The sequence below is a fragment of the Psammomys obesus genome, unplaced genomic scaffold (genome assembly GCF_907164565.1).
Source record: "Psammomys obesus unplaced genomic scaffold, mPsaObe1.curated_primary_1811, whole genome shotgun sequence".
NCBI lineage: Eukaryota > Metazoa > Chordata > Mammalia > Rodentia > Muridae > Psammomys > Psammomys obesus.
In genome coordinates this window covers 14,977,098-15,001,940 of record NW_026596162.1, presented here as the reverse complement: position 1 = coordinate 15,001,940, position 24,843 = coordinate 14,977,098, and the positions used below count along the sequence as shown (strand labels likewise).

The following is a 24,843-nucleotide window of genomic DNA, read 5'->3' as shown; positions in this document are numbered from 1 at the left end:
GAAATAACGAACCATAACCAGAAAGTCTGAGCCATATACATCCTTTCTTCCCTAAGCTGCTTTTAAGGCAGGGTGTCTGTTAGAGCAACTGGACCTAGAACAGCGTTTCCATTTGCTGTTTGGTCGGTAGAGGGAGGGAGGCACTGGGGACTGAGCCCAGAGCTTTGTGCTTGGTTGAGAGCGCTCTATGATGAAGCAACAGCCCCAGACTTAACAGCTCCTGAGGACCAAGTTACCCCAGACACCGTAAGGCTTTTTTGGTTTGTCGTTCTGAATGTTAAAAACATCAAGTTTGTCAACAAGTCTCTCCGTGACTTTAAGAATTAAGAAACTGGATCTTGAGAGATGGCTCAGAGGTTAAGAGCTCTTCCACAGGACCCAAGTTTGGTTCCGAGCACTCACAACAGCTCAGGGGCCCAGCACCTCTGGCCTCCGTGGGCACCTGGAGTATGTGCACATACTGTCCCCTCCCAGCCCCACTGCTCAGCACTGGAAAATGACCAGGTCCCTGGCTCCTTGTTGAGAAGTGAGTATACAGGGGCCGCCTGTGCCGCCTACCGGGGCCTCAGAAGGTGGGCTAGGCTACGAAGCTCCTTTCCCCATGGGGTGAGACTCTTCTAAATAAAGCTTGTGGGGCTTAAAAACAAAAACAAAAAACATTTACAATGTTTCAAATTAGCAGGCACTATTGTTTCACACGAGGGGGTTTTATTATGACAGTTCCGTGTATGCATACGGCATACTTTGATCAGAGTTACATGGTTTACTCTCCTCCCAGCCCCTCCTTTTCCTGGTAGCCCCCTTCTACTCTCATGACGTTCATCTTTCAGTGTTGATGTATGAGTCTTTCTGACTCTTACCTCGATGAGTAGAATGACTCCCAGTTCCACCTGCTTTCCTGGAAATGAGATCACTTCGTTCTTCGTAAAACTCCATGGTGCAGCTACAGCAGGCTTTCTCTTTCACCCTCATCTGTTGAAGGACAACTAGACTGTTTTCGTCTCTTGCCTACTGTGGTTCTCCAGTCTTTGAACACCTACCCTAATGTTTTCCCAATGATTAGTTCTCACAGTATAGCCTCCAATCCCGCAGCAGCTGGAACTTGGGGTTCCAGGTAGAAAACCGGGGTACAGCTCAGCTACCTGTCTTGAGCCTTTAGGGGATTCTCACAGAAACTCCAAGTTGAGGATGGTGCACATACATGTTTCTGACAGCTGCCTCTCTTGACTTCAGTTCATATTGAGCTATAAGAGGGTCCTCATGGCCAGGTCTTAAATCCAAACCAGCTACGTCAGATGAACCAAGCACTGGTTCTGAAAGTCTTCAAGGAGAGCCAGCAATGGGAAGTCAGGTGCCCGTCACCCCTGGCTGCTCTGAGTGTGGTCACAGATTGGCAGCGTGCACACCTGGGGAGCTGGGTAGAGCTGTCTGTACTAGCTGGTCATGACTCCTCAGGCTTGGCCCAGTCTGTACTCAGATCCCTGGAGATCTTCAGCCACATCCAAGTCTGAGGACATGCCTCAAACCATGTCCATTTTGGACAATTTTGTGTGTAGTATTTGGCCCTCCCCCCTTCCTCTCTCCTCCCCTTCCTTCTTTTCCCTCCCATGTGAGGGAAGCACTGGTCCATGAGCTTTCCTTCCCGCTCTGATTCTCGGCTGTGTGATGGATGAACGGACGCCCAGCATGCTGGGCTCTGCGTCCCTCTGGCCTTACTTCCTGCAGTGATGTGTGATACAAACGTCTCCTTTCCCTTCCACAGGACACAACAGACTATGTTGCCTATGTCGCTAAGGACCCTGTCAATCGCAGAGGTAAGCAACACTTGACCCATTTAATCATGCACTCGTGTGAGGCAGGCCTAATGCTGTGACACAGATGCTCCTCATTATCCTTTAGCGTTCACGTGACATGATTAAGGGTACTTGAGGTGTGCCAGGGTAGCTTGTCACCTGGCTGAGAGAGATGCTGAGCACCAAACTCACACCTGCATCAGGATGGCCGTGGTTTGATGTGCCTGCCTCTCACACCATCCCGTGGCCTGGGAAACACTGCCGCTGCCCAGCCCCCTGCCCAGCCTCACCCAGGGTGTGCACACCCTCCTATCTTCTTCTCTAGGGCCCAGCACCCAAGCTTGGGGTGTGCTGTCTCCTCACACCCCCTTTGAGCTTCTGGGGGGAAGGATGTCATTTATAGGACCAGAGCAATAATAACACAGTTGGGAAGGTGGGCTCGGAGTGATATTACCCTTGAATACCAGGCAGCTCCTGATAACCCATGAGTGAAAACTCATCGACAAAATCAGCGGAATCTGTGGCCACGCGTAGTGGCACCTCCCTACACGGCCGACTGGCCCCTTCCTGACCCTTGACCTTTGTCCTATGTGCCAGCAGCTGGCTTTTCACTTTGTTTGCATACTCACAGACACATTTTCTCCCTCTTGTCAAACAAACTCAACACTCTGTTCTGACACCCTCCTCCCATACCTGTATCTCGGATATATGTTCAAGACGACCCCTAAGGGCAGATTGATTTCCGATGGGGGCTCTCCCTTAGCTGCAGGGGGCTTCTGCAAACCCTTCTTCGTGGCTAAGCCATTTTTGAGCAGACACCATGTGCGATGGATGGGTAATGCCGGCAGCTTGACAACGCCTAGAGGCCCCTAGTTGGCGAAGCTCTGCACTGTCTGAGGGGGAGAGTCTAGACTGGATCAGGTGAAGTGGGAGGGCACCCTACCTGAGGGTGACACCACCCACTGGCTGGAATCCCGAAGTGAGCTGAGCGCCAGTGTTCATCCTGCTTCCTGACTCTGGCAGTGTGCCCAGCTGCCCCCCTGCCTTCCTTGCCACGACGGACTGTGTGCCCTCGAACTGTGAGCCAACATAAGTCCTTCCTTCTTTAGATTGCTTTTGTCAGGTGTCTTATCACACTGTGTGACACGTGGCTAGAGGCTCTTGCAGAGCAAGGGGGTTGGTTAGACAGTTAATATGTTGAATGTCCTTGCAAACTGCTTCCAACTTGGCTGTAAACACTGGAATTGCCACGCTAAGCGCTCGGGGCTCTTTCCTCCTGGGCCCCCAGCCAGTTAGTTCTGGGTGCAGGAGCTTCATCGACAGTCTTCCTTTAGGATGGTGGGGAGAGAGGAGGCTCCTGGAGATAGCACAGGTTCCTAGTCTAGAACCGTTGCCTTGTCTTCCTGGAACAGAGCTGGGATGATTAGACAGTTGTGTAAAGGTGTGTGTGTGTGTGCGCGTGCATGTGCATGCAGGTGTACATGTGTGAGTGTGCATGTGAAGACCAGAAGAACACAGTGAGTGTCATTCCTTACGTATCTTCCACCTTGTTTTTTTGAGGCAGAGTCTCACTGGCCTGGAATTCTCTAAGCAGGCTAGGCTAGCTGGCCAGTGAGTCCCAGGGCCTTCCCAGCGCTGAGTTACCGGCTTGTGCTGTTTTCTTGTTTTCTTTGTTTTGTTTTGTTTTTTTTAAGCATGGCTTCCAGGGAATCAAATTCAGATCCTTGTGCATCTAAGGCAAGCACTTTGCCAACCACTGTGACTGTTCTTTAAGGATTCAGACAGGCCTGAGGAGAGAAGGAGGTGCTGGGAGGGCCCTGAGGTGCTTTCTTAGCATCACCTCTAGCGCATCTTCTCGGGTTACTGTACATCGCCAGCGCTGGTCCTGGGTTAGCAGGGTTATACCATGACAGTCAGGACTGCTCCTGGTCCACTTGAGCACAAGTCCTAGCTGCAGGCTTAGAGGTTGGTGTCTGCAGTAGCAAACACAGATTAAGTTGTTGAAGGCAACGAGGACATGTTGCCTCACAGTTCTGGAGGCTGGATGCCCAGTTCGTGGTGTCAGCAGAGCCATATGGGCTCCCCTGGTGCCTGGAGGAGAAATCCCTCCTCCTACTTGCGGCTTCTGTCCCTGTGCAGGGCACCACTGAACCATCCTTATGTGCTGTTCTCCCTGATTCTGTGAATGTGCATGGCTGTCTATGCAGATGACAGTCCATGGTGGCTCTGGGCCCCTCCTATCCCACCATAACCTTGTTTTAACTAATTATATCTGAAACTGCCTGGTTTCCAGGTAAGGACACTTCTGGGGTCCTGCAGTTAGGATTTTTGGCATAACTTGTTTTTCATGGGGCTTGTAATTGAGCCCACTGCATAAGCCAGCCCCTTTAACTATCCTAGTATCCCCCAAATCAGGGAGGGTATGGAGGAGGGGAGGCCTCAGGCTCTGGCCCCCCCAAACTCTGTCTGGGTTAGAAGCACCTGGGGTTTGTTCTCTGTTCTGGTTTGTTTCAAATTAACTTCGAGGGATCTGAGCAATTTTGGTTATTCAGACTTCTTTAGTAGGTCCAGGTCAAGGGTCCTCAAAATGAGCTACACCTGAGAGTTACTTAGGGGCCCTGTAAGAAAAAATCTCAACACTCTGGTCCGAGAAAATGGGATCCAGGTAGTGATGTATTTAAACAGCTCTTTGGGGAAACAGCGCAGTTGGCAAAACACTTGCTGTGCCAGCCTGAGCATCTGAAGTCATTTCCCAGAACCCACCTGAGAAGCCAGGTGTGGTGGCACTCCCCTGTAATCCCAGTACTGAAAGGTGTGGATAGGTGGGTTGCTGGAGCTTGCTGGCCGGCCTAGCCCGGTCGGTAAGTCTCAGGCCGACGAGAGACCCTCTCTCATAGAACAAAGTGAATGTGTGCCGAGGAACGGCACCTGATGGCCTTGGACTCCAGACGGGCATGCACACATACGACATGTACCCCGCCATGCGTGTACTTTGTGTGACTCTGCCTATGCCCCTGAGGTGTGTGGTCTCTGAGCACTTTACTTTGGACCATGTAAGGGCCCAGCTTCTGTGGTGTTCCGCTGTCCAGCCATCCTCTGCCCATTCACCTTTCAGACTCAAGGGGCCAGGCTTTCCTCCATCAGCGCTTGGTCCCTTCCCCAGCCTCCCTCTGAGACTAACATGCAGTACTGTGGGGAAAACGAGGCCCTTACCTTGCAGAATAATATTGCATGCTTTTCCGTTGAGACTTTGTCTCTCAGTCATTAAGAGCCCATGGCTCCACTGGTTACTATAATGGAAGGGAGAGAGGCCTGCCTCCCTGGTCATTAAGTCAGTGGGAACCATCCCAAGATCAGGAGCCTGGTGATCAGTGATGTCACACAATGATTGATGTTTGTTGAGATGGAACTCCCAACATGTCAGCTTTGGTGGATTCCAATACATGATTTTCTTTGCTTTTTAAATCTTATTGTCCCCCACCCTATGTGTGTGTTTGTATGTGTGCGTGTCTAGAAGCAGTCTTGGGGTATCTTTCTCTATCATCTGCTCCTCACCGTATTTTTGAGACAGGATCTCTCCCTGAAGCACGAGCTCATTTATTTGACTGAGCTAGCCAGCCGGCACCAGGTCTATCTCCTGTCTCACCTCTCCAGCACTTCTGAATTTACACATATGCACCACTGTACCCAGCTCTTAAGTCGGATTCTGGGGGTCTAAACTCAGGTCCCCACGCTCTCATGGCAAGCACTTAACCAGCTGTGTGGTCTTCCTGGTCCCTGTTTGATTTCTGATTGACCCAAAATTGCATATGTTTATGGGGCAGAGCGAGTGAAATGATCAAATCGGAGTGAGTCACCTTCAAATCTCAAGCCCCTGCCCCCTTGACTCCCTGCTGTGATGGACTGTCACCTGGAACTGTGAGCCGGATGAACCCTTTTCCTTTAAGTTGCTTTTGTCAGGTTGTTTTGTCGCAGCAACAGAAACGTAGACACACTCTCTACTGTATTTTAAAGCAGGCTCTCTCACTGAGCCTGGATCTTACTGAGGAGACTGTGTGGCAGGCCAGAGAACTCCAGGGACCTTCCTGATTCTATGTCCTGAGTGCTGGGATTACAGGCCTGTGCTACCAAGTCTGATTTTTTAAATGGGTCCTGGGGACCGAACTCGGGTCCTCAGGCTGGTGTATCAAGTGAGTGCTTTATCGACTGAGCCACCCCCTCAGTCCCTGCACTTAATGTTTGCAGCTACACGTGGTTGTCAGCATGTACTAAGTCAAGAGCAACTTTCTCTAAGTCCATTGAACAGATCAAGATTCATCTAGTGGGAACCAGTTTACATCTGTTGCTAATGTTCCTGGGCTTCTCGTAAAGGACCTGGTTTGGGTTCCCAGTACCCACAGGGAAGCTCGAAAACACCCATAACTCCAGGGGAACATTTTGCCCTCTTCTGGCCTCTTCAGGCACTGCATGTGTGTGACACACATACATACATAAAGGTGAAACACACATACAAAATAAAAATAAGTAAGTTTTAAATATTAAAAATAAGACCGTACGTGCAACTTCTTTTTTTTTTGTCTCCACCCCAGATGGGGCTCTTTGTCAAGGGGTCCAGAAACCCTGGCCCTGTCTCTAATGAGCTTGTGTCCCCTTTTCTCCAAGCTTGCCACATTCTGGAATGCTGTGATGGGCTAGCCCAAGATGTCATCGGCTCCATTGGACAAGCCTTTGAGCTCCGGTTCAAGCAGTATTTGCAGTGTCCTTCCAAGATTCCTGCTCTCCAGGACCGGTGAGTAGCTGTGCCTGCCTTTATCAGCGGCTCTTCTGGAGTCTGTAAACGCTCCTTTAAAACCAGCTCCCAGCACTGCACCCCTGGCAGACCCGTGAAACCCAGATCACAACAGCGTTTCCGGGACTCACAGACGCTGGCTGGTGCTTTGGCGGAGGCACTCGGAGCCCACAGATGGAGGCTCACATATGGCTGTGAATGGGCAGGAAACATGTTCTTGAAGAATAGTGACAGCAGGCAAGGTTACCAAAAACTTCATGGTAATTTCTTTTGGGGGGGGGGGTGCTTGTGTCTTCTCTAGTCCTTTGATTCTTCCAAAGGTCCCCTCCCGGGTCTGTGTTTACAGAAGGTCTAGGCCCCATCTTTTTGTTGTCACAGCCAAATGGGGCCGCAGCTACTGCCAGCATCATTTTGCTTTGTTGGCTTCCACAACCAGCTTCAGGGATGAGCATCTGCCATGTGTCTCTGGGCGAGAGCCTTAAACTGTCCAAGTCACTATGGCTTTGTCTGGAAACCAGGGGTAAGAATCGCCTGATAGCTGTTTCACTATCAAATGAAATAGCAATTGTCCACACCAAATGTGGGCTGCTTAGGTGGTAATTAAAAATATATATATTCCCCTAATCAGAGGACCAGGGAAGAGGGATGGGGAGGAAGACGGAGGGAAGAAGAAGGAGGAAGGGTGGGACCGAGAGGAGATGAGGGAGGAGGCTACAACTGGGATACAAAGTAAATAAATTGTTTATAACAATAATGACAATAATAATTTGGCATGTGTGTGTATATATATATATATATATATATATATATATATATATATATATATATATAGAGAGAGAGAGAGAGAGAGAGAGAGAGAGAGAGAGGGAAAGAGTCTGCTATTTGGTTTACTTGGGATATAAGAATATTCTATGACACAGAAAGTTGAGAAGTACTGTGGGGCAAATTAGACACTCAGTGGTCTCCTGCTCTTGAACTTGAGTGCATTCTGCCCTTGATGAACCTGAATAAGGAAAAGCTATTATAGGCTGGGAGATGCGTCAGCCAATAAACTACTTGTGCTGTGGGCACAAGACCTGAATTTTAGGTCCAGAACCTACGTAAACAAAACAAAACAGAAACAATGAAAAACCAGGTACAATGTTGTGTATGTAATCCCAGCACTGGGGAGTGTGAAACGGGGGTCAGGGGGTGTCCCTAAGGTTCTTTGGTTATCCAGCCTAGTCTTCTTGTTGAGTTCCAGGCCAGGGAGAGACCCTTTCTCAAAAACAAATGGAGACCGCTCTTGAGGTTGACCTCTGGCTCACACCTAAACAAACGTATGTGCCCCTGTGTACATGCACCCACGTAGACATGTGTACACACACAGGAAAATATTTCTCTTTAAACTCAAAGCCACCTTCTGTGGCATCATCATGGAGTGGCATCTGCTCTGATTCCTCGTTATGAAGTATCCTGCAGCCTAATTGTCTTCTTTGCCTTTCTGGAAAGACCCTTAGTTCTGTATCCTCCTTCCCTTTGGTGGAATTCCTTACGGCATCCATTGTCAGGGTGCCGGTAAGGACCCACTTTGCCCAGGCTGATGAGTTCGGCAGGATGGGGCTGGATGAAGGAAGTAGCCACAGCCCTGACACCTCTGACCTGGGAATGAGTCAGCACAGGTCTTTATTTTGAATGGGATTGGGGTGGTTTGTTTACAGACTCCATCCAGGGCCCACATATCACAGGCTGCATTCTCACAATTTATAAAGGAGCAAGAAGGCTGAGCTGCAAAAGGGTATGGATCATTTGTGTTCTGAAACACACTGCCCTGATCAGCTTTAATTGTCTACCAACAGAGCCTAGCATCTCCTGACAAAGGGAGTCTCCTAGGGATTGCCTAGACCACCTTGGCTGTGGATCAGCCCGGGGCGGGTTGTCCTGACTGTTAATTGATGGAGTGGGGCCCAGCCCACTGTGGGCAGCACCATTCCCTGGACAGGTGGTTCTGAGCTGTGTGAGAACTCTAGCTAAGTATGAACCTATGAATGAGCCAGAAAGCAGGATTCTATTGTGGTTTCTGCCCAACCTCCCTCTTTGACTTCACTCAATGATGGACAATGAACTTGTTCACCGAAATAAACCTTTTGTGAGCATTTTCATTGTCTCCATTTTTTGGTAGCTTATGAACAAAGCTACCATTCAAGCTTTGGGGTAGACATGTTTTGGTATTCTTGTGTATATGCCTTAGAGTAGAACTATTGAGTTAATTGTTCTGCTGTTTCCTATTTGGGAAATTGTCTAGTTGCTTTTTTTTTCTTCCTGTGATAAGATACAGTATTAGGGCTTTCTAGAGAAACAGAACTTATATAATGAATATATATATATATATATATATATATATATATATCCTAAACCCATTCATATATATATATTCATATATATATATAATCCCATATATTCTAACTATATATGGGATAGTTCAGCAATGGCTATCTACCAACAGAAGGTCCTAGAATCCAGTAGCTGTTCAGGACATAAGGCTGGATAGATCAGCTGGTCTACAGTGTATGCCAGAATCCCAAAGAAATAGGTTCTAATGCCAGCAAAGGAATGGACTTTGGAGCAAGAGTGAAAGGAAGCAGGCAAAGAGAATGAGAACGCAAGCTTCCTTCTTCCATGTCATTTTTATATATGGTGCCAGAAGAAAAGGTTGATCTTCCCACCTCAAAGATCCAGATTAAAAGAGGTCTTCCCACTTCAAAAGATTTAATTTAAAAAAAAAAAGTTTCTCACAGCTGTACCCGGATATTTGGATTTTAGTTAATTCCAGATGTAGTCAAATTAACAACCAAGAATAGCCATTGTTGTGCCCAATTTTCAAGATCCCCAAAAGACCATCAGCAGTAAAGTCCATTGCAAAATACATGAGAATCTTTATTTACAGCTTGAGCTGGACTCTCACAGACACCAAGGCATTGGTACCCAGCAGACATATTTGAGCTCTGGACTGTGGGTGATTTATAGGTCCCAGTCCCTCCCAGCATGCCCAAAGCAGGGGATTCTAGCCTGGCAAACTTCTATTTAATACAGAAAAAGAGGATGCTACATTTCAAAATTATTTGCTATGGGAAAGTGCCAGGACCAGAATGGTTCCAACTTTCTTTGTTCTCTTTTGTGGTGAGTGGGGGGTGGGGAGGAAGGCGGGGTGAGGGGAAATGGCTGGCCGTGGGCTTCAGTCCTCTCCTGGACTGATAGCCTGCTGCTTGAGTAGAGGGGACTATCATCTCCAGGAGCAAGGCCATCCAGGCCAGTTTCCTGGCAACACTACCTCTAGTGAGCAGCAAGGTCAGCTGGCCTGATCTGCTTTAAACTTTTTAGCTCAGTACCCCAAAAACCTAGTTTTTAATTCTTTGGTCTCTCACTATCACAGATACTCTGAAAACAAAAATCAACACAAGGTAAGAGGGGTCTAATTTGGCTTACAGTTTGGAACGTGAGGCAGCTGCTCTCGTTGCGTTTGTAGTCAGGAAGCAGAGAGCAGTGGGCGCTGGTGCTCAGCTCCTTTGTCCTTGTTGGGCACTCCAGATTCCCGAGCTCAGCAAATGTGCCACCATTGTCAGAGAGGGTTTTCAATCTCAGTTAACCAAGGCGTGGCAGGAGGCTAACCTAATCTAGATAACTCCTCACTGCTGTGTCCCAGAGTGTTTCCTAACCAACATGAGTCATCAGAGCCAAATGATTTTTCACAGTCGTAGTACTGATTTACGTTTCAGTAAGCATAGTAGGGGCCTCTCATTCCTCACGCCCTCATCAGCATTGGATGCCATCCACATTTTTTATCATGGCTGCCTCAGGGAGCAGGAAAATCTCTGATGATGGTTTTGACATGCATTTTTTTCTGATGATTATGATGTCAGGCATCTTTTCACGGGCTGTTGGCCATTTGTCTGTCTTCTTTGGGGAAATGTCTGCTCAAATCTTTACTCTGGTTTTAAAGATTGGGTTATTTCTCTTTTAAATTGTTGAGTTGTTGGAGTTGAAGATTCATGCTACTTTAAAAAATGTTATTAGCAAATGTTTTCTTATTTTGTGGATTGTGTTTTGTCAATGTGTTTTGCAATTTTCAATGTGTGTCTGACCTTGTTTACATAATTTTTTTCCTTAAAATTTTTTCTTTTTGGTGCCCTAATGATTTTTATTTTGTTTCTCGAACCATTAATATATAAAAGACAACTGATTTTGTATATTGTTCTTTGTATCCAAGGACCAATTCATTAAGTCTGATGTCTTCTTTACACATACTTTAGATTTTGTCTTTATAAGAAATTGTTCATTCAAGTCAAGAGATTTCTAATTTCCCTTGCAATTTTTGACCTAGTTTTTCAGGAATGTATTAATTTTAACATCTTATTAATCTTGTAAGGGTCTAGTTTGATTACTATATTGACTCCATTATTTTCTAAAAATGTAATTTAAAATTTTAATTCTTTAAAATATTTGAAGCTTATTATTAAATAAATTTAATAATATATGCTTTCTCTTGGAGAATGTTCCGCCTGTATGGGTGAAGTTTTTTGCTGTTATTTTTGAGTAGAATTTGCTATTAATGTCTTTTCAATCTGGTTATATTTTTGTGAGCAAACTTAGATTTTTCCAATCCTCTGTCCAGTCATTCTTTATGGTAATAAAGTGGCATATTAGTGTTTCCTTCATATTACAGTTGAACTTGCCATTTTCTTCTTTGCTCTTTATAGAGCATGTTGCTCAAAGAAAACTTATTACAGGATTATTTTCTTTTTGTTCTGTCAACCTCTGTCTTTCAAGAAGAGCATTTAATACATTGATATTCAATGCAATTGCTAATAAGTTAGGATTTCCGCCTGATGTTGACCTATTTTTCCTTGATGCCGTTCCATCCTCTTATCAACCGATTACTACCTCCTTTGTGTAAATAAACATTTTCAAGTGTGCAGTTTGACTTCTTCTTTCACTACTTTTAAAGCAGTGATCAGAGGGTCATAGTTAGCTTGTTAATTTATGAGGATCTACTCAGATTAAAGAATTTAATTTTAGTAATATACAGAAGATTGGCTTCTGGGCTGCTCTCTAGTCTCCCACTCTCCATTTTGTTATTTTATAAATTTACTTGTTTTTTAATTAGGTGTGTGTTTGCATGTGTACAAGAAAGTGTGTGCCCTTGTGTGCAAGTGAGAGCAGTGTGGAAGCCGGAACAGGGTGTCAGATCCTTTGGAGCTGGAATTACAGGCAGTTGTGAGCCACTCTGTGAGGGCTGGGAATGGAATTTGGGTCCTCTGCCAGAGCGGTGTGTTCCTCCGTCCTTCACCTCCCGCTCTCCCACTGTGCGGTTCTTGCCACGCACACTGAATCTTTATCCATGTGTGCTCACCAGCACAGTCATGCAGCTTTATGTTTTTTAAATTAGAAGGGAAGATTAGAAGAATTTTATGCAAAACTAAACATACATAATCTCGTTAGTTACACTTGCCATTCTTTTCTGCTTCTTCCTTCAGATGTAAATTGCTGATTACCCACTTATTTCAGCTTAATACAGTATTAAATAATACTATTTCCCATAGTATTTCCTAAAGAGGTGATTTTTAATGGAGGATTCCCTGTTTTTATTTGCCTTGAAATACAGTTCTGCCTCCTCTTGGCAGAATAGCTTTATTGGGTACGGAGTTCAGGACAGGAAGCTTTCTCTGTCTCTGGCCCCCTTCGTTTCTGACAAGAAATCCACTGTTGCTGTCAGGACAAGCCCTTGTCTCAGTAAGCAGCCCTCTTTGCTGCTTGGAGAAGTCCTTCTGCTCTTCAAAGAGTTAATTAGGATGCATAAGTCCCTTTAAGTTTATCTTGAGCTGAGCTTTTCAGCCTCTTCGTTATCTAGAGAAACATTTTCTTTTCGCCAGTTTAGGAAGGTTTGGGCCCTAATGACTCAGTGTTTCTCCTGCCAGTCTCAGTTTCTGCTCTGCCTCCAGGACTCTTCTGTGCACCTGCTGGCCTTCTTGACGCTTTTCCACGGGTCTCTCGGGCTCCATTCACTTTTATTAATCAGTTTTTGTTTCTGTTTCTCAAACTGGTTCGTCTGAATGTAACTATTTTAAAATTTTGTCCTATCTTCTTCTACCTCCCAAACCTGCTAATTGCTTAAGTGAATTGTTAGAATTTTCTTTTTTCATGCTTGCAGTGATGGTAGAATTTTTAGTTCTAGAATTTGTTTTTTTTTTTTTAATTTCTTTATGCATTCTGGTAAGCCTCATTTAGTGCTTTACACATCATTTCTTTTAGTTGGCTGAACATAGGATCTTTATCCTTAAGTCTGAGATTGCTTTATCCTTATTTATCCTAAGTCTGAGATTTCTTTGTGACCATTTCCATTGACTTATTTTTCCTGTATATGAGCTATCCTTTCTTATTTCTCTATGCAGCTTATAACTTTTTGCTGGCACTAAAAATGTAAATAATAACAGGTTGCAAAACTGAAACTCATATTTCTCCTCTTTCCAGGATGTATATTGTCAATGCCTGTGGTTGTTTTAGGGACTTTAGTGAACTAATTCTATACTCTGTAATGTACGTATGTCATTCTGTCCCCTGCTTGGTCAGCTATGTTCCTTCACTAATGAGTGCAGAGGTTTCCCGAAATGTTGAACGACTCAGCCTCACAGTGTATACGTGTGTATATGAACATGTGTGTATATGAACATGTGTATATGCATGTGTGTACATGTATATGTTGTGTTATGTATATGTGTATTTGGATGTGTGTTTGTGTGTGGTGTATGTATTTGTATGTATATGCATATATGTGTATATTTGTATGTATACATGTGTGTTTGTATGTATTTGTATGTCCATGCACATATACGTGTGTATGTATATGTATGTGTGTTTATATGTATACGTGTATATATTGGTACCCTCTTTTAACATGAGGTGAATCAATTGATTTTTTTTTCAGCGTTCACTGTCTACTTGGGAGGTCTTTAGGGGTGGGCCAGGAGTGAGAAACTAGAGTCACATTGCACACTGTGGACATGAGAGCAAGCTGAGCCCTGCAAATGTGTGTGGCCTTCTAGATGAATGTGTTGGGGTGTATTAACCCCAATGTGTTGGGGTCTCAGCTCCTCATTTTGGGATCTGTTGTCACCATTGGTGTGGTTGTTTGCTTCAGTGGCCTTTTCTCCCTAACTCCATAAACTCTTCATCCTTTGTCACTTTCTTCCGCTAATAAAAATTGTTTGAGCCAAATGTTCTTTGCAGCCTCCTGTGGGTCACGTGATAAACATTTGCCTCTGAATGTTTCTGACAGATGCCCCCAGGCAGGCTCTGTGTCAGGTTAAATAAAGACAGCCTGGGCAGACACAAACAGATGAGTACTCAAGGAGCTGGGGATGCTAATTACTCGAATCTGGTCACTGTGTTTTGTATAAATATATCAAGTTAGCGCACAACACACATAAGAAATGTGCAAAATTACTATGTGATAATTAAAAGTAAATTAAAAAAAAAGTTTGGGCACTTGGGTTCTCAAAGGATCACTCAGAGAGGGAAAGTAAGGATAAATGTTTGGGAACTGGTTTTTGAAAGAGGCTCAGAACTGCCCTGTTCCATCTGTGGCTACCTGGGCAACGGTTGTCTTTGATGGACGGCTGCTACCTTACAAGGCTACCTCAGGGTCGTAAACAGGGCTACTTAAGGTGCCAAAAAATACTGACATCACAGTTTATTTCATTGTTTTAAAGTGTTTGTTTTGTATTGTGTGTGGTATGTGCATGTGTGTGTGTGATGTGTAGGTGTGTTTCTTGGTTTCTTTTCTGTTGCTGTGATGAAATGCCCTAAGGAAGAAAGGTTTATTCCGGTTCACAGCTCAAGGTGCAGTTCACCAAAGCAGAGAAGCTGAGGTAGCAGGAGGCTGGCTTCCAAAATAATAAGAGAGCGATTCACCGGTGTTGGTGCTCGTCTTGTTTTCTCCATCTTACACAGTACAAGATCCCTCTGCCCAGGAATGGTTCTACCCACAGTGGGCAGGTCTTCAGACTGTAAACCATAATCAAGATCAGTGCCCCGGGCAAATTCCTGAGGGACCATATCCGAGGTGATTGAGTTGACAGTTAACAGTAACTATCCTTTCCCTCCTTCCCTCTCCCTCTTCCTCTCCCCAAAGCCATCAGCTATCCACACTTGCTCAGCCATCCCCCAGTCCCCATGCTAAAATGTTTACTAGTTTGATCTTGTTCAGACAGCCACAACTGCTTGGGTTCATGAGTGCAGTGGCGCTGTCTTGTCCAGGAGGCATTGTGTTGCTCTGAATCTCCCAACCTTTGGGTCTTACAATCTTTCTACCCTGCTCTTCCGCAATGGTCCCCAAGCCTTGGGAGAATGGAAGAGGTAGTAGCTGATGGATTGATGTAGGTGTCTTGTTTGTGACTGAGAGACTCCACTTCTTAAAAAAGTCCCACTACTTTTTAATACCACCACCTTGGGGACCAAGCCGCTAATACATGAACCCGTGTGTCCCGGAGGCCACACTGAAACCATATCCAGGGCTTTGTTTCTGAGGCCAGATTTGTTGGGTCTGCCCGTGTGCTCAATTTTGGGTGAAGGTCACTGAAAATCTTTTAACAGGATGCAGAGTCTGGATGAGCCATGGACTGAAGAGGAGGGCGATGGCCCTGATCACCCATACTACAACAGCGTTCCCAGCAAGATGCCTCCTCCAGGGGGGTTTCTCGATGCTCGTTTGAAAGCCAGACCTCACGCTCCTGATGTAGCCCAGGTAAGTCTGGGGTTCTCTTCCTAGTGGAGGCTGACCCTCACTTGCGTTATCTCCTTCAGGGTTATTTCTAGCCAGTCTCTGACTTCGCTTTTGACACAGTCACTCACAGACTTTCACAAAGCACATGGACAAGATTGACGTCACAGTGCTCTGATCTGGTGACTTAGACCCAAAGTGCCTTTCTGAGACATGTGAAAACATCGTAAGTCTTGGCACCAATCCCAGCATGCTGCCATCTTAATGAGGGGATATCAGGATTTGAGGTTTTTCTTTTTTTTTTTTTTTTTGCATATGGACTTTATTTATAATAAAGTACATATAGCAAGAACAGTTATCAGGAAAGCCATATGTAAAAGTTACATTCAAAATGTTTAGCTCATTTGTAGAAAAACAATACTATCTATCCTATCTAGGTGAGTCTAAAGTTTTGTGACTAAATCATTCTCTGTTGTATCTTGTATTTATAAGCTTACAAAACATTTTTCTAGGCCTTAAAACATTTTCTTAAATAAAGGCCCATGATACTGTGGGTTCGCTGAAAAGAGTGGATCACTTCCCTGAAAGCAGGTGGATCTTATGAATTTTTTTTCTCTTTTGTTTTTCCCTCACTTTGTTCTAGTCTCATTTCCATTGCTGTGTAAAATACCGTCACACTAACTGAGAAGACAAAGCGCTTGTATTAGCTTCCAGTAACAGGTTATGATCTATCACTGTGAGGAAGTCATGGGGTAGGAGCCTGAAGCAAGGAGTCACATCACAACCAGAGTCAAGAGCAGCGACGTGTGTGTGTGTGTGTGTGTGTGTGTGTGCGCGCGCGCGCGTGTGAGTGTGTGAATGCTCCAATGCTTGCTGTGCTCGGCTCACTTCCTCCACTCTTACTCAGTTCAGGTCTCCCTGCCTGGGGAGTGGTTGTAGTGTTCAGTGGTCTGGATGCCGAACACTTTTCCATATCAACTTGCTTAAAAGGCACCCCCCCACACACTGGTATTCCCACAGACCACTGAGTGTAGACAGCCCCTCACTGAGACTCTCTTCCCAGAGGCGTCTCTTCTAGGTTGTGTTGAGTCGTCAAAGTGGACCAGCACACCATCCAACTCCAACAACCTTTAACCCAAAATTGCTTTCTAAAACTATTGCATCTCCATCTTTTATAGTAGCTCCAGTGATGTTCTTTCTTTCTTTCTTTCTCTCTCTCTCTCTCTCTCTCTCTTTCTTTCTCTCTCTCTCTCTCTCTCTTGCTTGCTTCTAGTGATAGAACCCAGAGTCTGTGCCTGATGAGCTGAGCTATACTTCCAACTCTGGATAGTTTCAAGGTTATCTGTGCCAATAAAAATGCCAGAACAGCATTGATATCAAGGCACTGACACTGCAGCTTCCTGGTTCTCAGGAGTGTGCTTCCCTGAGAGTGGACGGCTGCCAGGACAAGCTCGCTCTGGTTGCCTCTGAGAGAAATTATGGGGTCATGAAAACAAGGAGAGAGTGTTGTGGCATTAACAAGGGTGTCGATTTTGTTCCACAACCACGAAAGCTTATGTGTTGAATGCAATGCTGGTGTAAGGCAGGAATGCAGAGGTGGGTGTTGGAGAGGCTGCATCAACGTGTAAGAACCCACTGCACTGTGGTTCACAAAGATGATGGCTGAGAAGACAGTTCTTTCTTCCTCCATATTGACATATGTCTCCAGTTTGCAGGAAAAGAGCAAACTTATTACCAGGGAAGACACTTAGGAGATGCATTTGGTGAGGACTGGCATCGAGCACCCACCAGGCAAGGTAAGAGACAAAGTGACGTGGTGGGAAAAGGCACGTGTTCTGAACAGGTGACGCTCTGACCTGGGGCTCCTCCACTGCCTAGAGAGTAGGAGTGAGAGCCCCAGGAAATGAACACTCTGCAGGAGGCCGAGTCCATAACTCAGTACATCTTAAGTTCTTATTTGATTTTCTTTTAGCTTTTAATTTTGTTTTAGTGTTTTGTGATGCAAAGTCTTGCTGTATAGTTCAGGCTGGCCTTGAACTTGCAGTGATCCTCCTGCTGTAGCCGTCTGAGAGCTGGGGTGACAGGCATGCATCACCTCACCTGGCTTCAAGATCTGATTTGAAACCAGTAGATATGTTCTCCCACAGAACAAACATAAACTTACTCATCCATTTGCCAGTAGCCGTCCATCCTAAAGCAGTATGAACGAGGCGTCTGTTATCCAGTGAAGCAGAGATGCTCACATACAGAATGACCCAAGCAGGTGTTCTTCGGAAACACTTTCAACATTACCTTCAAGCGGCAAAACAGCTGAGACCCCCAGAATCTTTTGGCCCACTGGGAGGTCTCATTGAGGCAGTGTCACTCAATGCTCAGTTCCCAGGGCCCTGAACCAACCAAGATGGCCGTATTTAGCAAGGCCTTTAACCACTCACCCTAATGCTGGGTGGAGGATTTCTTTCTTTCCTTCTTTCCTTCTTTCTTTCTTTCCTTCCTTCCTTCCTTCCTTCCTTCCTTCCTTCCTTCCTTCCTTCCCTCCTTCCTTCCTTCCTTACTTCTTTCTCTTTTTCTTTCTTCCTTCCCTTCTCCTCCCTCCCTCCTTTCTTCCTTTCTTTTTTGACAAAGAACTGGGGAGTGTCTTAACTGGGACATGGTACTGCCAGGCTTGGAAGAAAATGTACAGAGTAAATGCTCTCAGGAGCGGGCTGGAGAAGCTGCGGCCCTGGGTATCCCAGGCGCAGCAGGAAGGGTGCTATCATCCTACAAGGTAACCGGACTCCCTCTCTTGGCTGCAGGCTCCTTGGACATCTACAGCACACCTGAAGGAAAAGTGCACATGGCTCCCGTAGGAGAAACGCCAACCTATGTCAACACCCAGCCAGTCCCGCCACAGGTGTGGCCAGCAGCGACCAGCAGCACCGAGAGCAGCCCACGGAAGGACCTCTTTGACATGAGTAGGTGTCTGTTGTCTGTTCTGTGCTGCCTTTTATCCCATGTCTGCTTCATCACTGACTCTTTTGCTGGCAGGTGTGATGAACCGCAATGACTAAGGGCGTTTTTCTGACTTTGAGTTCAGGTACGGTGTTGGGGTTACACACCATCATTGCAGCCAAGAGACTTTCTTTTGGGGAAACTGTCTTTCCTCTTGAAGACCAACAACATATACAAATATATGTGTTCATTTGAGTATTGAGTGGGCATGATGTGCTGACTGCTGTATGATGTCAGAAGGTGCAGGCATGACACGGCCACAGTAATAGACCTCTGTCTATCAGCAAGGACCTGTGGACGGGAAAATTGTTTAGACCTTTTTTACAGTATCCTCTCTCTGTAACCTCTTCTTTCCTCCATCCCTCCCTTCCTCCCTCTATTCCTCCCTCTCTTCACCTTCCCTCCCTTCCTCCCTCTATCTGCCTGGTCCTCCCCTCCTCCTCCCACCTCCTCTCTGCTTCCCCTTTCCTTCCCCTGCTCTATCTACTTGCTCTCATTCTTCTTCCTAACCTTCTCCAAAAATGTGTCCAGTGCTTACCATGTGTCAGATCCTTTCCTAGTTACTGAAATTATACAGGAGCATTGAAACAGACGGCCTTCCTCTGGTGGGGTCTAGACAACCATCCACAGGCTGTCGGGGGAGGCAGAAGCTGGAGAGCAGGATGAAGGGACCCACTGGACTTGGCACTGTAGGCTGATGCTGTCATGTGGACTTGCTCTTCGGGATATAGTTAGAGAAAAGCATGCAATTCATGAACTAAAATGGAATGAGTAGAAACTGTTAGGAAATTTGGAAAGAATTTTGGAAGCTCATGAGGATAAACATACATATATACATATATACATATATTCAGAAAGAGAGAGGGGATTTTAAGTATGTGGGTGTGGGTATACACACACACACTATTCCTTAAGAGCCATCCCCCTTGTTTTAAGGAGAAGATCTCTCACTTGGCTTGGAACTGCTAACTGGATTATCTTGACTGGCCAGTGGGCCCATGGATCTGCCTATATTCACCCCATCATTGCTGGGGTTGCAAGCACAAACCTGCATGCTGTTTTCGCTTTTTTTTTTAAGCTTTAAAAAAAATTATGTGGTTTTGCCACGTAAAAATTGGTGGTTTTGCCTGTATAAATATATTCACACCACATGCATGCTTGGAGAATGTGGAGGTCAGAGGAAGGCGTCAGCTCCCGTGGAAATGAAGTTGCTGGAGATTGCTAGACAGCATTGGGGATTGGTGACTGAATCCAGGTCCTCATGCTTGCAAGGCCAGCACTTTCCCAGCTAGGCTAATCTCCCAGCCCTGTACCTTCTCTGAAACTCCGAAAACTCTCCTGTTTTCATTCTTGGAGAAGTTGATGGGCTAAAGAGAGGTAGGAAGACTAAGGCACTGTTGGCCACATGCTGGGACTCTCTACCTAATTTATGGTCTTGGTCCATAAATTAGGCACGAGGCGCCTTGCTGTGGAGGAGAAAAAAGAGAGTCATAGTGGCTGAGTAGCAGCGTCCTGTGTCAAGGGCAGCCCTGCCAGCCCAACACTGCTGTCCACAGTGTCTTCTAGGGGAGGATAGACTCGGGTGTTTTGTTGTTGTTGTTGGTTTGTTTTGTTTTGATGATGCACCATGGAAGTCTTTGCAGTTGGCTTCTCCTGGGCCACTGTGGTGGCACTGCTGGTGATGTTAGTGATTGCTGAGGTGACGATCTGGTGGAGTCCATAATGGTGGTGGTGCTGCTGGCGATGTCAGCGACTATGATGATGGTGGTGTGCAAATGTTGGTAATGGTAGTGGCAAAAGCTGGTGGTAGAGACGGCATGTTGTGGTGGCACAGAGACAGCAAAGCACGGGTTTTCAGTACTCCATAGAATCAGGTTTTTTTAAAGTGGGCTAAAAAGAAAAGCTGCTGGTGGCGGTGGTGGTTGTGGTGGTGGTGGTGGTGGTGGTGGTGTGATTCAATCAATCATGTACTTGTGGCACGAATACAAGGGCCTGAGTTTGACCCTATAGAACCCATATAAGAATGCCAAGTGCGAGAGCACAGACCTGTAACCTGTGTCACCTGGGAAGGTGGACACAGGAGGACGCCGGTGGCCAGCCCGGTGGAGCTCCAGGCTCAGTGATAAACCCTGCCTCAAAGAGTAAGGCAAAGAGCAATTGAAAAGGGCCCCAGCATCGATCTCTAGCCTGCAGAGGCGCCTGCATTCACGCACGTGCACACATACACACATAAACACACACGGCACAGCCAAAACTTCGTGGTTTAGCCTTTAGCCAGTGGTTTGAAAGCTATTTTCCCTCTCCACATTTGTAAAAGACTTAGCAGTTCTCAAAAAGATCTAATTTTGCTTCGATGTATTCTCTTCTCCAAAGAGTATCCAGAAACAATGTGGGATTCTGGGGTGGAGCTTGGCACAAGAAGGACATTCTAGTTCTTCTTGCGTTTGCATTGTGGCAAGCAGGCGGCATGATCCCAAATTACTCAGTGTTTACCTGGTACTGTATACCTTTTTTTCAGTGCATATCCCATGTCCCCATCCTACCGAAAACTTGCATGCTTCCGTTTAGTTAGATGCACTTATACATTGTATACACTGTAACTCACAGTGGTCTGAGCACTCTCTGGTATGCTACATAGTAAGAAGTCAGTTGCAAAGCAGGTTGAGCCAAGCGTGATGACAATTCTCAGATACCAGGGAAGGTCAGGGCGGAGTAGAATTCCTCTCCTGGAGCAATTCCTCAAGAGGCACCAGGGATTTTGAAGTAAATCTGTGGTGTTTTGGGGCTTTAGTGGAACCAAGGTTTCATGGCTTGTCTTTTTCTTTGGCGTAGACAAATTTGTACGCAAGGGTTTGTAAGGAGGCTGGCTAATTGTTCAGAGAAGGTAGGTGGTACGAAATGGCAAGTTGTACCTGCCCTCTTGCAGTGTGCAACGCTGAAGTCCTTCTATCCAGTTAGACAAAGTGTGTGCCCAATATCCTTGGCACCAGGCACAACCTCCAGCTGTCTGGAGAGTAGACTCACCAAAGAATCATGCCAAAATTTGGGTGGTGCATTTAAATTCTAGTTCTGATGATCCATCTCTGTTGCCAGCCTCCATCAAGAGTTACATTTTAATTCTCCTCTCTCACTCTATTTTTACTGCTCCCTCTTCCGGGATTGATTTGTTGCTGTCGTATGTTGTTGACAGAGCCTTTTGAAGATGCTCTCAAGAACCAGTCTCTGGGGCCCATGTTGAGCAAAGCAGCGTCTGTGGAGTGCATCAGCCCTGTCTCACCCAGAGCCCCAGATGCCAAGATGCTGGAGGAGCTTAATGCTGAGCCCTGGTACCAAGGGGAGATGAGCAGGAAGGAGGCAGAGGCACTGCTGCAGGAAGATGGAGACTTCCTCGTCAGAAAGAGTACCACTAACCCTGGCTCCTTTGTTCTCACGGGGATGCACAATGGCCAAGCCAAGCACCTGCTGCTGGTGGACCCAGAAGGCACGGTGAGGCATGGGCAGGCACCTTCCAGTAGGCTCATGACTACCTTTAACCGTTTCTAGTTTCTGGGCCTCGTGTGGAACCACATCCACACTGCCTCCTCTATCCACAGGTTCCTGTCAGGGACAGGAGACTTACGCGACAGGTGTTACTGTGAGTTATAAAACTTGGAAAATTATCATAGTCCAGGATAAAAGCTTTGGTCTTCATGTCCTTTAAGGTAAAGAAATGTGTGCTGCTCTTGCAGAGGACCTGAGCTTGGTTCCCAGCACCCACATTTGGTGGTTCACAACCTCCTCTAACACCAGGTTCAGGGGAATCCACAGGCACCCATGATTGTGTGTGTGTATACACACACATAAATAAAAGTTTAATAATAATCCTTCTGTTAAAAGATAATGGAAGAGGGGCTTGGGAGATGTTCTGTTGGTAAAGAGCTTGCCTTGTGTATTAGTTACTTTTCAGTTGCTGTGATAAAATGCCATGACCAAAACCAACTTAAGGGAGGTTTATTCTGCCTTACAGTTGGCGGGGGAGAGTCCACAATGGTGGGGATGGCATGGCAGCAGGAGTGAGAAGCCGGCTGGTCACATTTTGTCCACACAACAGGGCACAGGAGCGAACCAGAAGTACACTGACTGAGGCTATAGAAAGTCTCAAAAGCCCGTCCCCTCCCTCCCCCAGTGATGTACTTCCTCAGAAAGGCTGCACTGCCCAGAGGTTGCACAACCTCCCCAAACAGCATCACCAGATGTTCAAACACATGAGCTTATGGAGGAGCCTACTTTTCATTTGAGCCACTGCACTATACAAGCACAAAGACGGGAGTTTGACTCTCTAGAATCCACATGAAAGCCAGATGTGGGAGTGTCTGGAATCCTAATGCGCTCACACTGAGATAGCAGGCTGCCTTAGTCCGGGTTCTTCCTCTGATGAAGCACCATGACCAAAAGCAGTCTGGGAAGGAAAGGGTTTATTTGGTTTACACTTCTTCCACATCACTGAAGGAAGCCAGGACAGGAACTCAAACAGGAGGAACCTGGAGGCAGGAGCTGATGCAGAGGCCATGGAGGGTGCTGCTTACTGGCTTGCTCCTCATTGCTTGTTCCACCTGCTTTCTTATAAAATCGAAGACCACCAGCCCAGGAGTGGCACTACTCATAACAGGCTGGGGCCTCCCCCATAAATCACTAATTAAGAAAATTACTAACCCATTTGCCTACAGCCTGATCTTAAGGAGGCATTTTAATTTGAGGTTCCCTCCCCTCAGATGACTTCTACTAGTCAGCACAGAGACAGAGACCAGAGACTCCCTGGAAGCTACTAGGTGTGAACAATGAGAGATCTCAACAAGAGTCCCAGACAAGGTGGAAGATGAGGGCTGACACTCAAGGTTGTCCTCTCATCTCCACATGCATACTGTGACAGGCTCACATACAATACCCCCCACGTCTCTCTCCCTCTCTCTGTCTCTCTGCCTGTCTCTCTCTCAGTCTCTATCTCTCACTCACACATACATGTATAATACAGCAATAGCAACAACACTATTCATTCCTAAAATATTCACAGTAAACATGGAAGTTAAAATCTACTGGGTATCACTACTTATATCAATAATAAATAGTTCCCAAGCTGGAGTCTCTAGGTTTTCTTGCAGGCTATGAAGTATGCTGGGCTGCAGGCAATGCCTCGTTAATTAACTCATGTTTTTCAGGTCAGAGAGGTTCAGCCTCCTGACATGGTGGTGCAATTCTCTCTTGAGTTCTGAAGGATTGCCTGACTTGTCCATCTGCCAATCAATAAGTGTATTGAGCACAGCCCAATAATTGCCAAGTTCAGTAAGTGCAATTTAATCAACTTAACCATTGAGCAAATGCCAAGGCTGTTATTTTAAAGCCTCTCATCCAGTGAAAACAAAAGGTAAGGTGGAAATACTTAACAGAATTAGATCAGTGATGTGTGGGTAGAATTGGAGCCCGAGTGTTTGGTTGGACTGTTTGGTTGGGGCGCAGAAGAGGGTAGGGGTCACTGATGTGATTCAGGGACCCCTACCCTGAATCTGAATTCAGAATGAGATGTCTAAACACATCAGCCCTTGGCAGTCTGGAAGCATTTGTCCCTGTGGGGCAGTCATGGCCCCAAGTATGGAACACCATGAGTGTGGTGACTTCTTTTCTTGTCTTCTTCTGTGAAGTTCTTTTCTTTTATACATACACCTTATCTGTGGTATATCTTAGTGCTTGTTTCTTTTAGAAGCTTGCAAACATATAACATATATGTATACACATGTATATGTATATATGAATATAGTGTGGCTGTGTTCAGCTGTGAGTGTGGGTGTGTATAGAGGTCAGAGGACCTTTATAACTGCAAGTGGCAGTTTATAAAAGGAAAAGGGGGGGAAACCTGTGTTAGGATGAGTTGGTTTGTTTTGATTGAGCATGTTAATTAGATGAGCCTAAGGGGGCGTTTGATTGCTGGACTTCAATACTTTGATACCTGCATCTTGGTAGTCAGCCTCGTGGGGAGGAAGTGACCAAATAAGGGAATAGGCCTTGGTGGCCAGCTTTAGGACTGTAATCTAATGGGTTTTAGAAAGAAAAAGGGAATGGGGGAAGGGCAGGGCCCACCAGAGCCGTGTTTGGCATGCCTGCCCCTGTTAGGGCTCTTCCAAAACTATCTTTGCTATTCTCAGACATTCATCTTTCTTTGGATTTTATTTTATTTATTTTATAAATGCAGTTTTTACAAATACACAATAAAATGTATTAGTAACATTTCCTTTTACTACATTTATTTATTATGTTTGTGCCATGTGGTGGTTAGAAGTGTTAAAATTGCTTATCTGATCTTGATTTAACTTTAGTGGGTGGTATATATCAAGAAAACTATCTGTTTCCTTTAGGATTTCTTTGAGTACATGTTTTTAAAGTGTATCTTTATGATTCCCTTGATTTCCTGAGTGTCTGTTGTTATGTCTCCTCCTCCGACTCTAATATTGGTAATCTGGTTTTCTCCATCTGTCTTTTAGTTA

The 24,843-nt window shown here is 45.7% G+C and overlaps 1 protein-coding gene across 1 annotated transcript in view; it reads left to right on the top strand.

Moving 5' to 3' along the window:
• Positions 1 to 24,843, top strand: part of Shc3 (SHC adaptor protein 3) — a 131,696-nt gene that overhangs the window by 90,992 nt on the left and 15,861 nt on the right. The window contains exons 6-11 of the mRNA XM_055595140.1: positions 1,763 to 1,814; positions 6,456 to 6,582; positions 15,211 to 15,361; positions 17,046 to 17,133; positions 18,133 to 18,291; positions 21,519 to 21,814. Coding sequence (XP_055451115.1) covers positions 1,763 to 1,814; positions 6,456 to 6,582; positions 15,211 to 15,361; positions 17,046 to 17,133; positions 18,133 to 18,291; positions 21,519 to 21,814 — 873 coding nt within the window. The remainder of the gene's footprint in view (positions 1 to 1,762; positions 1,815 to 6,455; positions 6,583 to 15,210; positions 15,362 to 17,045; positions 17,134 to 18,132; positions 18,292 to 21,518; positions 21,815 to 24,843) is intronic.